General features: G+C 42.6%; 1 protein-coding gene and 1 pseudogene across 7 annotated transcripts in view; one reads left to right on the forward strand and one right to left on the reverse strand.

Moving 5' to 3' along the window:
• LOC105261124 overlaps positions 1–134 on the reverse strand; it is a 1,000-nt pseudogene extending 866 nt beyond the window's left edge.
• FOCAD (focadhesin) overlaps positions 1–14,380 on the forward strand; it is a 324,630-nt gene that overhangs the window by 97,336 nt on the left and 212,914 nt on the right. For all 7 annotated transcript variants that reach the window (XM_023242354.2, XM_023242353.2, XM_045043365.1 and 4 more), the window contains 2 exons: positions 910–1,112; positions 10,796–11,053. In XM_023242354.2, the coding sequence (XP_023098122.2) occupies positions 910–1,112; positions 10,796–11,053 (461 nt within the window). The remainder of the gene's footprint in view (positions 1–909; positions 1,113–10,795; positions 11,054–14,380) is intronic.

A 14,380-nucleotide genomic window follows, 5' to 3' on the forward strand; every position in this document is an offset into this window, starting at 1 on the left:
TGTTCATCTAATAATTGTGAAAAAATAGATATTTATGCCTTAACTCATTATGTTAACGGTCCAGGGGAGATTGTACACATAACTAATTTGTTACCCACTTGTGCGTGTTTCTGACGTGTAAGCCGAGTGTCCATGTTAAAACATCATTTATAAGAATGAGTCTGTTGGTTGCTGGTGATGGACTTTGAGATTTTTCCTGATCAGCTTTTTAGCAGTTACAGTGAAGGACATCCCCGCTTCAGCATCTCAATATAATTCTCACCTGGGTTTGTCAGGGAAGCGTGCACATCGGTCTTAGAACCCACTGATCAGGAACTCTGGTCTCTGGCTCCGCTGAGGACAGTAGAAGGACCTGACTGTACAAGGGCAACAGTTGAGTTGTACTTTAAAGAAATTCGTATTTACTTAAAGAGTTGGTTTAGGGGCGCCTGGGTGGCGCAGTCGGTTAAGCGTCCGACTTCGGCCAGGTCACGATCTCGCGGTCCGTGAGTTCGAGCCCCGCGTCGGGCTCTGGGCTGATGGCTCGGAGCCTGGAGCCTGTTTCCGATTCTGTGTCTCCCTTTCTCTCTGCCCCTCCCCCGTTCATGCTCTGTCTCTCTCTGTCCCCAAAATAAATAAACGTTGGAAAAAAAAATAAAAAAAAAAAGAGTCGGTTTATACTCTGTGGCATGTATTTTCTCTAAGAGTGTCTTCATTACCAGTTACCTACCTTCACCGCTTGTTGTCGATAATAGTTCGTTTTTACGTTCCTCCGATTTCTAAAAGGATGAGATTTGTCATCTTAGTTATGTGTCTGACCCAATTGTAAAGGGGTAAGGAAACTTTTTGCATATCATTCTTAAACAAGATAGCATTTTGTCAGATTGTGGTAGTAATTTCTTAACGGTGAATTGTTGTTTTGATGAATAGCTCTGAAGCTCGTCTCTTTTGCTGAGGGTCAGAAAATCCCAAAGGCCTCCTTGGTGCTGGTGATGCCCCTTCTGCAGATCCTGTCTTCTACTGCCTTGGAAGACTGTATGTCCACGGACGAAGAAGGTCCCTCTAGGCAGCAGTTGGCTCTAAACCTTTTGGAAATAGTACAGCAGGAATCCTGCAGAGACGACCAGCAGAAGGTAATGAGTTCAGCCTTGTTTCTCTTAAGTAAGGTGGCAGTGTGGGACTTAGGTTTGCGCAGGTAATCTCACATCCCGATGAAGTATCTGTTTGGGTGTGAACACCTTGAACGTTACCATTCTGTCAGGCAGTGGTGTAGCTATTAGTATATTTCCTCTGGACTGTGAATGGGGAGGGTAAAATCAATTTCGGAAGTGCCGTATAATTTTTTTTTTCCTCTTTGAATTTCCCGTCTACATTAGTAGTTCAAGGTCCTGAGAAATCCTGCAGAAAAGGAACTAGTTCAATTTAACCTAGTGCTTCTCCAACACATTTGAGCAAGGAATCCTCCTTTCTTGTCGTACTGTTTAATAAGGACAGCGTGTTGCTGCATCTGGGACAATCCAAGGCTGGGAATCTCAAACGCCTGGAAGTTCTGGCATCTGCAAGAGCTAGGACTTCATTTTTTAAAATGTGGCACCTTCTGCCATTCTCCTGGGCTTAATGGCTCCCGATGTCTCCTGTGTGTGCCCCCACGCTGCGGCCTTCAGTCGGAAGACTGCGGGTCTGTCCCACTCCATCCGTATTCCTGCCTGCTAGGCATACCTCATTCTGCTTTGTCAATCTCACCGTCTCTGTTACGATAACGTAAACGTATTGTCAACATCTGGTTAGTGGCTGGCTTCTGGGCCTGCATTTGTTAGACCTTTTCTCTTTTGGTATTTGAGTTTTGCCTTCAGTAAAATGTGGGATTATTTCCCAACTACCGATTTTCTGGGGATTGAATGAGGATTAAAGAAGGAAAACAGGTGAAACATCTTCTGTCTCCGTGGAGAGTGACATTATATAAATGCAGGCGACTGCCACAGTTGTTTCATCCTCGAAAGCAGGGAAACCTGGAATCACGTATTGTTACATGTTCTAGCAGCAAAAATCCGGGCACTGTGATTCCTTGCTTGAAGGCACAGCAAAAACTAGCCCATAGGCAAATTGGCTGCATACTGCAGCATCCGAATTCCTAATTGTCCAGAACTTTAAAACTTGACATAGGTAATTCACTTGCAATGAGAGAAGGAAGTTCTTGGGCGCCTGGTGGCTCAGTCAGTTAAGTGTCCGACTTCAGCTCAGGTCACGATCGCGACGTTTGTGAGTTCAAGCCCCGCATGGGGCTCACTGCTGTCAGTGGACAGCCCACTTTGAATCCTCTGTCCCCCTGCCCCTTTGCCCCTCCCCATTAGTGTTCTCTGTCTCTCTCTCTCTCTCTCAAAAATAAATAAACATTAAAAAATATTTAAAAAAAATAAAAGAGGGAAGGAAGTTCTCGTGCCCACTCTAATACAAGTGTGGCCTGGGTTTTCTTCTTCTTCTTTTTTTTGTTTTTAAATTACTTTTTAAAAATGTTTTTATTGTGTTGTTGTTGCTGATAGTTAAATCGTATATGTAATTTTTTAAATATTTATTTATTTTTGAGAGAGATGAGAGAGAGAGAGAGACCGAGAGAGACAGAGAGAGACAGACGGAGAGTGAGCAGGGGAGGTGCAGAGAGAGAAGGAGACACAGAATCGGAAGCAGGCTCCGAGCTGTCAGCACAGAGCCCAACACGGGGCTCGAACTCCCGAGGGGTGAGATTATGACCTGAGTGGAAGTCAGATGCTTAACCTACTGAGCCACCCAGGTGCCCCGCCCGGGTTTTCTAATAGCCTTTTACTTTCCCGCCTGACTGGCTGGTACAGAACAATGATTGTATTCTGGATGGGGGCAGGGCAGGCTATACTTACGTCTAAGAGTTCTGTTCTTTTAGCTCACAAGTGATATGTTTTGAGAATCACTCTGACCGGAATACACGGGTGCTCAGTTGACTATTCGCCTAGGTGTGTGGGAATCGTATTCATTAACACTAACAGCTGGACTCTGTCTCCAGCAGCTGGTGAAGAGGGAGGAGGAAGGAAGACCATTAGGGCTATAAACATTCTCCCGATGATCATGTGCTGCTTTGTGGACGCTCGGCGTAGTTACGATCACCATTTTTTAAAAATGTAAGCCACGGTTTACTGATGGCTTTTCTTCTGCACCTGTCCAGGCCTTTATATTCCAAGCATACCTATAAATTTAACAGGATGCAAAGTCTCTGAGTCTCTCCCTGAATCTTTGCTTTTGCACATAATGCTCTTTTGTCTCCTTTGCCTGACCTACTCATTCTTCAAGACTCGGCCAAACGTTCTCAGCCTCCTGGAGTCCGAATTCATTACCCTCTTCTCTGCGTCCCCAGCACTTACAACATTACTCACTTGTGCTGTGTCTTAACTTAGGGGGCTACGTATTTGTATCTCCAGCTATGCCATGAGCTCATCGAGGGAAAGCAATCTTGACCCTTTTCACACTTCACCTTTATTTTCTAAGCACATTAAAATCGAAATTGCAACAGTTGTTGAACTTTTTGTATTTTTCCACACCAGTGTTTTTTGCTTTATCTTTTTCAGCTGATCGTAGAAAGAGCATTCAAAAATACTTTAGCCAGCTGTTAATTGAATACTCTATTTTCCACATACTTAAATAAGCTAGGATGTTGCTGATATATCTCGGTATCCTCAATACCTAACACCTTGTTTACCACATGATAGACATTCAGTAAATTTCTATTCAGTGAGGAATGTGTGCTTCTGATAAGGATACAGATCTTTTTATTATCTTTACATATTACAGAAAGACCTGGGGCTCCTGGCTGGCTTAGTCAGTTGAGCATCTGACTCTTGATTTTGGCTCAGGTCACAATCCCAGGCTCGTGGGGTTGAACCCCACATTGGACTCTGCTGAGCACATAGCCTACTTAAGAGTCTGTCTCCCACTTCCTCTGCCCCGCCTCCAATTGCACCTGTGTGCACGCACACACTCTTTCTCTCTCTCTCTCACAAAAAGACCTTTGTACAAAACCACAGATGTTTTTTTTATTATTTTTAGATGGGTGTCTCTGACTTAGCACGTTTGCTTTAGAACTAGAGCAGTTCTTGGAAAAAAAAATTTTTTTTTTTACATTTATTTATTTTTGAGAGGCAGAGACTGAGCACAAGTGGGGGAGGGGCAGAGAGAGAGGGAGACACAGAATCCGAAGCAGGCTCCAGGCTCCGAGCTGTCAGCACAGAGCCCGACGCGGGGCTCGAACTCACCAGCCGTGAGATCATGACCTGGGCCGAAGTCGGACGCTTAACCGACTGAGCCACTCAGGCGCCCTTAGAGCAATTCTTCAAAAGCCCAATTCTTCTGATGAGTGAAAACATGGGTCAATATCTTGTACCATGTGATTCTGTATTAACCTATCCATTTCTGAAGGGTTGATAACCGTGAAATTGAGCACATTTTAACTTCTAATTTTTGAGAATTAAAAAATGTAAGATGCCAGAACAGCCACTCATCTTAGTTTTAAAGATTCACATAATCTAGTAAGCTTGTACTGTTTTGTAGTGGTGTGTGGAAAACAGGATCCTGTCTCTTAGGCTATTAAATGTGATATTTAAAACTACCTTTGTGCTTTTCTGGGTTAAAAAAAAATATCAGACACTAGTTATAAATTCTAATGTGTTTAAAATCATTTTTTTACTTGTTTTCATGTTTATTTATTTTTGAGAGAGACGGAGGGCGAGCAGGGGAGAGGGCAGAGAGAGAGGAAGACGCAGAATCTGAAGCAGGCTCTAGGCTCTGAGCTGTCAGCACAGAGCCCGATGTGGGGCTCAAACCCATGAACGGTGAGATCATGACCTGAGCCAAAGTTGGATGCTTAACCGAGTGAACCACCCAGGTGCCCCTTAAAATCTTTAAGTTTATTTATTTATTTATTTTGAGAGAGAGAGAGAGAGAGCAAGTGGGACAGAGACAGAAAGAGGGGGAGAGAGAATCCCAAGCAGGCTGTATATCATCAGTGCAGAGCCCTATGCAGGGCTTGAACCCGTGAACCACGAGATCATGACCTGAGCTGAAGTCAGACACTTAACTGACTGAGCCACCCAGGCTCCTCTGACATTCTTAAAAATCTTAACTGCCCTGGCCTGCAGAGGATGTGGGGGGAGAAAAGAAAGCACCAGTGTATGAGCCTGGGGCTAGGTAGGAGAGAGAAACCATGCTGGTAATTTGAACAAAGAAAAACTTCAAAGAATTAACAAGTAAAAGAGGCTCTAAGGAATATTGCATTAATAAACGTAAGGAGCAGCTACTCCTACTCCAGGACTGGAGAGAGTAAACAAGGAAGGAACCGAGAGCATCTCCCCACTCAAGACTGAGATCAGACCTTGTTGGAAAGAATGTGGCTATGGCCTCCTGGATGGTGCAGTTGGCTTGGGCGCCTCATGCCAGAGCTGGTCTCTAGGAAGCCACCCACTGGGGTGTGAGGGCGGTGACGTTGGTCCACAGGAAGACAAATGCGGGGGTCGCATACATGGTAGGAGAAATCCCAGAATAAGACTCCCTGCCTGAATAGACACCACGTTTTGTTTTTCCATTCATCTGTTGATGAACATTTGGGTTTTAATTCTTTGGCTGTTATGAATGGTGTTGTCATGAACATTCCTATACAAGTTTTTACGTGGTCTTGTTTTCATTTCTTGTGGGTTAGATACCTAGGAGCGGGATTGTGAGATCATACGATGACTCTCTTGATTGCTGGAGATGCTGCCAGACTGTGTTCCAAAGGGACATTCCCACCACGTGTGTACAAAGACTCCAGTCTGTACACATCCTTGCCAACACTTGCCATTGTCTGTATTTTTGCTTCTGGTGGGTGTTGAAGTGCTTTTTCATTGTGGTTTTGGTTTGTGTTTGCTTGACGTCTAGAAAGTATTCTAAGAACGTCAAGTAAAGAAACGGAGACTAGAGAGGTTAACTGAGTTGCCCAAATTACACAGGTCGTGAAGGATAGAGTTGAGATTCAGATTTTTTTTTAAAAATATTTTAAGTTTTTATTTATTTATTTTTTAGAGAGAGACAGAGCATGAGCGAGGGAGAGGCAGGGAGAAGGAGACACAGAACTTGAAGCAGGCTCCAGGCTCCCAGCTGTCAGCACAGAGCCCGACGCGGGGCTCGAACTCATGAACCGTGAGATCATGACCTGAGCTGAAATCAGATGCTCAACCGACTGAGCCACCCAGGCGCCCTGAGATCCAGATTTTTAACTATTTAACTGTAGAGCCTACATCCTTTTGCCTCCGCTTTGATTTTTTGTTGTTGGCATGGTAATTTATCATCTTTTGTGCCGAATTTGGGAGTAAATAGAACAGAGTTCGAGATTTATAGGCAAGCACTAAGTCCTAGTACATTAAAATAAACTGGTTTCTTTAAAAGCTTTGGTTGGCACTGAAAAGGAATTAGTAAGTCGTTGATCTTGTACATCTAACATTGCCTCTGAATAACATGGATACTGAGGTTGGTGTGGATTTTCCTTTGGTGATAAGTAGCCCTCCCAAAGCTCTCCACTCTTGACTGGATGCTTCATAGAGATATAGAGGAGAAAGAGCCTCTTGAAGCCATGTCTAGTCCGGTCGTCTGCTTCTGGTCTGGTGAGCGATGAAATCCTCTCTTCAGAAAACCTGTCCTTCTTTTAAGGGACTCCCGATTGGAGTTTCTGTGTTCCCCCTCCTGATAAAATCCTGGCTCCATTTGGGTTAAGCCTATTTCAGAGACTATTGCAGATGAGGGTTATTCTTCAAAATTAATGAAGATCTATATTCACTGAATTCACAATTTCTTCTGCAGACCCCTTTAGACAAAGAAGTACTATCAGATGTCTGTCTTATTGTTAATACTTAACAGACTTGAACGTTTTTATTACAAGCTTTTTATTTTTTTTTTTTCTAAATTTTTTTTTCCAACGTTTTTATTTTTATTTTTGGGACAGAGAGACAGAGCATGAATGGGGGAGGGGCAGAGAGAGAGAGAGAGACACAGAATCGGAAACAGGCTCCAGGCTCTGAGCCATCAGCCCAGAGCCTGACGCGGGGCTCGAACTCCCGGACCGCGAGATCGTGACCTGGCTGAAGTCGGACGCTTAACCGACTGCGCCACCCAGGCGCCCCATTACAAGCTTTTTAGAATGAAGGTTCTCAACTAATATCTGTGAAAGATGCTTTACAACCATTTAATATTCATTTAGATATTGTTTTCTTATGGGTTCTTTATTTTTTACTGAGATGTCATTCACTGAACATAAACCTCTTTTATTTTTAAACACCTGCTTTCTCCTCTAAAACCAAGTGGCGGCCAGCACTTTCACAGACCCTTCTCCGGGCTGTGGGGCCACGATTTGGTGGCTGGTACTTTCGAGAAAACCCTGAGTTGCATCCTTGCTCTGGGCCTGTGCCAGGGGCAGCTGTCACTCACTGGGACACAGAGACTGTTCTGTGATGTCTCATTCAACATTGTGCTTTTCGCCTGCTGTTCTAACCTTTAGGCAAACAAACAGACAAAACACAGAGCCTAAACATCAACCTAATACTTCGAGTAAAGCAGGATCGCTTTTCTGTTTCCATATGTTTACTCTTACGTGTCTGTGTAACGTTGCCGCTTGCGACTCAATTTATGGTTCATGGTGATTTCCAATTATTTTCTTTTATATTCCTCTCTACCGGCTTTATTTTTCTCTCCTAAAGATGACAGTGATAATATTTCCCTGTATTTGCAACTTGAGATGCTGTGCTAGGTGCTTTATTGTGTCATCATCTATCTCAGTGATCTTGGCAGGAAGGTAGTCATTACTTCCATTTTACGAATGAGCCAAGGCTCAGAGTTTGTGGAAGAGAGAGTAGCTGGCACGGCTGTGCTAAAGTCCTGGCTTTTAAATCTCCAGTCCAATGCTGTTTGTCATTTATCGAAAGAATTGGACTCTAGGGGCGCCTGAGTGGCTCAGTCGATTGAGCATCGGACTTCGGCTCAGGTCACGATCTCGCGGTTGGTGGGTTTGAGCCCCGCGTCGCGCTCTGTGCTGACGGCTCGGAGCCAGGGGCCTGCTTTGGATTCTGTGTCTCCCTCTCTCTCTCTGCCCCTCCCCCGCTCATGCTCTGTCTGTCTGTCTCTGAAATATAAAACAAAATGTAAAAAAAAAAATTAAAAGGAAAAAATGTGATTCCAATCTTTTATGAATTCCATCTTTGGTTAGGGGAAGTATTTTGAGAGAGAGCTATAGTAAATGTAAATATTTAATTTTACAAATTTAATTTTTAAAAATTGTAGCACATTAAAGTGGTTCCAAAATTACAAAATCGTATACAGTGAAAAGCTTCCTTCTTACCCTTGATTCTGGTGGTTTAGTTCCCAGCCTCTCATCAAACAGGTAATGATTAGTGGGTATTAGTTTCTTTTGTATTGGCCTCCTACTTTTCTTTGCATACACAAGCAAATACAGATATATAGTCCCCCCCCCCCCGTTAAAAAAAAAATAATTGATAGCATTCCAGGCACATTATCTGCATCTTATATTTTCATATCAGATCTTTTCGTATCCATAAAGATAGCTTCTTGATTTGTTTTTACAGTGGGGTTTACTTTCAAATGTTGTCTCTGCTCTAAAGCATATACCTGAGATAATTGAACACCTACGTCCTCACAAAAACTTTTACAGCACTGTTGATAGCAGCATTCCTCGTAATAGCCAAAAAGTGATAACCACCCCATGTCCATTGATTGATGAGTGGATAAAAACACGGTACGTCCATACAATGGAATATTATTTGCCCACGAAAAGAAATGAGGTATTGACGCAAGTTACAGCCTGGAGGAACCTGGAAAACATGCTATGTGAAAGGAGCCAGCCACCAGAAAACACATATTGTGTGGTTCCTATTATATGAAATAGCCAGAATAGAAACAAAATAAATTAATTAGTGGATTGCCAGGGGCTGCGAGGGTGGTGTTGGGGGAATGAGGAGTGACTGTTAATGGGTGTGGGGTTTCCTTTTGGGTGAGGAAAATTAGTTGTGCTGATTGTTCCACTACTCCATGAATTATGAAAATTCACTGAATTAAAAATTTTTTTTTTAACGTTTATTTATTTTAGAGACAGAGACAGAGCATGAACGGGGGAGGGGCAGAGAGAGAGGGAGACACAGAATCAGAAGCAGGCTCCAGGCTCTGAGCCATCAGCCCAGAGCCCGATGCGGGGCTCAAACTCATGAACCGTGAGATCATGACCTGAGCTGAAGTCAGACGCTCAACCGACTGAGCCACCCAGGTGCCCCGAAAATTCACTGAATTTTAAACTTTATTTTTTTTTTAAATGTGTTTAAATGTATTTTCGAAGGAGAGCGAGAGAGACAGAGCATGAGCAGGGGAGGAGCAGAGAGAGAGGGAGACACAGATTCGAAGCAGGCTCCAGGCTCTATGCTGTCAGCACAGAGCCCGATGCGGGGCTCGAACTCATGAACCGCGAGATCATGACCTGAGCTGAAGTCGGACACTCAACCGACTGAGCCACCCAGGTGCCCCTAAACTTTTATGTTCTGAGAAAGCGTGAGTGGGAGAGGGGCAGAGGGAGAGGGAGAGAGAGAATCTTAAGCAGGTTCCATGCCCAGTACAAAGCCCAATGTGGAGCTTGATCTCATGACCGTGAGATCATGACCTAAGCTGAAATCAAGAGTTGGACACTTAACTGACTGAGCCACCCAGGCGTCCCAATAAAGCCATTATTTAAAAAATTTCAGAGGTGCCTGGATGGCACCTTCAGTCAGGTCACCTTCTGACGTTCTTCAGTCAGAAGAACATGTGACTCAATTTCCGGGTAATGAGTTCACTTTAAAGGAAAAAGAAAAAAAAAAGAAAGAGGAAAAAAAACTTCTATAAAGCTTAATTTTTACTTCCCATCCTTTTAGTTGTTACCATATAAATCAGCTTCTAATAACTGGACAGTTAGATTCTAGATCCTTCGAATTTGTTTCATCACATTCTAAGTGAATTGAATTATTTCATTAGCAGGCAATCTGTAATACTTCTTTAATGTCTGTGGCTTCTCCTTAGCCATTTTACGCATTGCTCACGCTGGCCGAGTTCTGTCTATTCTCTGTCCCTGACTGCTCTACTTCCTTTCTGTGAGGACCCATTTCTCAGGTTGACTTCAGCATACCATCTTCTTTGGGTATCATTTCACTCTAGAGCTGTCATTTCTTATTGTAGGAGCTATTCACAGTTATTCGTATTCTCCGGTTCCAGCTGAACTCACTCTGTTCCTATCAACATACTGTTTTGTCACCAAAATGAACTGTCCTCAGTCTAAGTCTCCCACCTGCCCAGGGTTGCCTCTTACCGAAGCTGGAGCTGGGCAGATACAGTGACTTTTTTTTTTCCCCTTTGAATCTTCCCTCTCACTGGCAAATACTTTTTTAGTGATAGTGAGTTCTCTTCAAATTCTGTTGCCTCTGGATCTTGTGTATGGGATCCTTTTTTTTTTTTTTTTTTTTTCCTGCCTTAGCTGGGAGTGAACAGTAAACAGGAGGAAAAGTTGAAAGAATCGGTCCTAGAGTTCCATCTAACAACTGTTCTTTTTGCGTAATCCTCTTAGCTTAGTTACATGCTGAGAAGTTTTTGGCAGGAATCGAAAATTTCGTATTTTGTTGGAAGGATTGATTTCTTACGATGAAGTATAAAAATAAATGAATATATTTCTGACAAGCGCACTTACCTCACTTACTCATGCCTTCTTTTTGTTTTTGTTTTTATTTTTGTTTTTCAGCTCTCCTACAAGCTTGCGTTCCCCATAACCGGCATGTATGGATCAATATTTACAGCCTGGAGGATCCTCGAAGTGATGAGAGAAATGTCTGCTGCAAGTGACTGGTTGTTTTCCGTAGAGTCCTTGCTCCCTATAACCACAGTAATCCCTGCCCATGTTTTTCTTTTGTTGGCTCACCTCCTTGTTGAAGATCAAGGACAAAATCTTCGCCAAATACTGAAGGTCACTACAGAATTGGCCCAAGCAGATTCCTCTCAGGTAAAGTAAGAAAATAATGGGACAGTAATAGGAGTAAAGCTTAACTGTTGGAATTGTCGATTTTTCTTAGTTCGTGGATGATTCTTCTCAAAGTTTTAAATTATGGGTTGATTCCTTTGTTTAGGATGGTGGGCTATCTTTATCTTCTCAATTTGTTCATTTTTGTCCTTACACTGAGTTGACGTATGCTTAACGGTGCACGCGTTTCCTTCATGAGAACACGCTTGACCCTGAAATCTACACGTGATGCTATTGTGGTATTATTGTTTTTTGGTAGATTGGCTAATCTGCAGCACTTTTGTTAACTCTTGCGGCCTGTTCCCAGATGAATATCCCTTAGTTCTAATATTGATCTTTTAAAGTGGATGCAGATTAATCAATTTAGGATAAAGGTACCTATGCAGTAGGCATCGATCTCTTTTTGACTTCTGGCAATTTGATTCTGTCTTGATTCAGTCCCTTAATAAGCTAAAAAATAGTCCTTGCTCTCTATGATAATGATCAACACGGTGGGATTCTTCCTATCTGCACAGATCTTGGAGTGTAACCAGCAGCATTGTCTAGTCTTAGACATTAATAAGACTCCCCCCGCCCACCTTTTGTAACTAACCTTATCCTTGGTAAAGTAATCTAACTTTCTCCCATTGGATAGACTCTCAAGAATTAATTTCCTTTGAAGGGAAAGGCTTCCTAACCATATAGGCATGGTATTTTTATTATTCTGTTTATTAGTATCTGTGCTGATGCTTCTTTTTAAACATGGTGAAGAAAAAGTTCATCTCTTTATGGAAAATGTGTGTTTCCTACAGGACAAAATTCAGTTGATAGAGACAGGATAAAAGTGATTAAGATACGAAGTGAATGTATTTGGATTCTTTTTATTCCCAGCTTGTTATGCTCATTCTTTTTAGTCAAGTGAGGAACCATTGATCTATCTATAAAAAGTTTTCCTTCGGACTAGACCTCTTGTGGTCTGATGTTTCCAAGTGGATTTGTGATGGTCTCAAAGTACCTTTGTGTCCTGGTGTGTGCATAATGTGAGTCATTTCAATTTGCTTCCTACTTTATTTCTCCCTTTACATACTGCAGCGATTGTGCTTCTAATAGATGTGTTGTTTCAGTGCTGACACCTTATAAGATAATATCTTTATAATAGTTAATGCACAGATAATGCCTGGAGACTATCTAAAGAAGTCCTGTGGTAGGTTACCTGACCTGTGTATGCCACTGATGTAAAACATATATTACATCAAATTCTGTGTCGATTATCAGGAAATGCTTGGGTCTTTGAAATTCTAGGGTGACATTTTTGGTTATAAGTAATGGCGACACGTCTGTCTTAAATAGTTTTTATTAGCTCCAGAATTTAGAAAAAGCATGACCTAGACAGTATACCCATGGTAGAGTTTCTTTGTTTCCTCTGTGAATTGGCTGGAAGCCCGAAGCCTTATAACCTTATATTCATAGCCCAAAAGGAAGAGAGAGACGTAGAGGTGTTTGGATTGACCTCATTGGGTCGTGTGCCCATACTGAATCGACCATTGTGGCAGGATAATGGGGCACTTTAATTGGCCATCCTAAGTAGAATGGAAGTGGGTGAAGGGTCAATCCTGAATGCCACCGTGATCATGTGGATTGAGGGTGGGATGATCCCCCCAAAGAAAAACCGTTTCCTGGCAATGAAAGTGGGGGTATGCTAAATAGGCCAAAAATGTAGCGGTGAACGTCTCAGCCAGTGTTGTGGGAGCTCTGAACTGGTGTGAGGGCGTTTCAGGTATGTCCTCACCCCTCTGAGCTCTCGGGCGGCCGTGTAGTAGTCTAAGCTCAGGGTGCTGGCTTGGCTGGTAGCCTCTGACCCCCTGGGGTTTTCAGGTATTTACCCCACACTCCTTATAAGCCTGATTGTTCACGTGTGCCACGAAATAGAAAAGGTGGGGAAGTACTAACGTGACCATCAGGTTTGTTTATCTTTTTCAATAAACGTTTAAGAAGCAGTGGTCGAAATCGAAGTTGGTATGCTCCACTTCTGTTGACGATCTCTTGGGTAGTTTGGAAAGAAGTGAGAAACAACGAATGTAATTGTGCCGTTACGATGAATAGTAGGGTGCAATGCTTAAATAGTTCCTCAGCTTTGTGCATAAGCAAAGGCAGTGTCATTAAGAAGAACTTAGAAGTGGAGTTTTTGTGAAAAGGAGCATCCTGGAACTAGGAGATAGTGTTGTGTTTCCTCACTTCTCCTTTTGAAGTGACCATTTCATATCCTTTCATGGGACTCGGGTTACGGGTAAAGTAGCCAAAAAGAGAGGACCGAATATTTGGAAAGAGCAAGTTTTCTAATTGTGAGCAGATATTTGGAATAGACTCAGTCGAAACCAGTTATGATTGTAATCTGTTATTGGTGGGTTGTTTCTCTTTCGTTCACTGAGTTGACAAGTCTGCCTGAAGCTTATGAATTTTTATGTGTTGTTTATCTGTTCTCACCGTAGAGGAAGAAGCTATATTATGTTTAAGCAGTCATTGGCTCAAATTCATGGGGCAGTTTATACTACAGAAAAGTCTGAGACTACTACTAAGGGGAAACTAAGTAAATAGGTAGGTAAGAGCAGGAATTTGGAGGCTGTCTTTCACCTCTGTTTTGGTGGTCACTTAACCACTGTGGTAGAATTCGTTGAGGTGCAGTATGCTTGCTGAAGATCGACTTTGTGTGACATCTTAATTGATTAAAGGAATCTTACTGTAAGCTCTTGTGAGAGAAAGCATTTGAAAAGCTTGAACGTGACGAAGTATGTTTTGGTATGCTTGTTATTATCATTATAAAGTATCAACTGAAGTTATTTTTAGTGCCCGTGAATGGTAGTACAAGTCAGTATCTACTAGTAATGTGATGTGAGTGTTCATAATGCTAAGAAAATGGGCTTTTGCTTTTGCATGCATCAGACATTTATTTTTTTTAATTTTTTTTAACGTTTATTTATTTTTGAGACAGAGAGACAGAGCATGAACGGGGGAGGGTCAGAGAGAGAGGGAGACACAGAATCTGAAACAGGCTCCAGGCTCTGAGCAGTCAGCACAGAGCCCGACGTGGGGCTCGAACCCACGGACAGTGAGATAGTGACCTGAGCTGAAGTCAGCCGCTTAACCGACTGAGCCACCCAGGCGCCCCCATCAGACATTTATCAAGCAGACACTGCATGCCTTATGCCTCATGTAAGTACCTATCTTGGTTTGTGAGTAATATTCATTTAGTTAACACATGACGATGATGATGATTTTAATTTAAATTCAAGTTAGTCGACATACAGCGTGGTCTTGGCTTCAGGAGTAGAA

This window comes from Felis catus, chromosome D4 (assembly GCF_018350175.1).
Source record: "Felis catus isolate Fca126 chromosome D4, F.catus_Fca126_mat1.0, whole genome shotgun sequence".
Classification (NCBI taxonomy): domain Eukaryota; kingdom Metazoa; phylum Chordata; class Mammalia; order Carnivora; family Felidae; genus Felis; species Felis catus.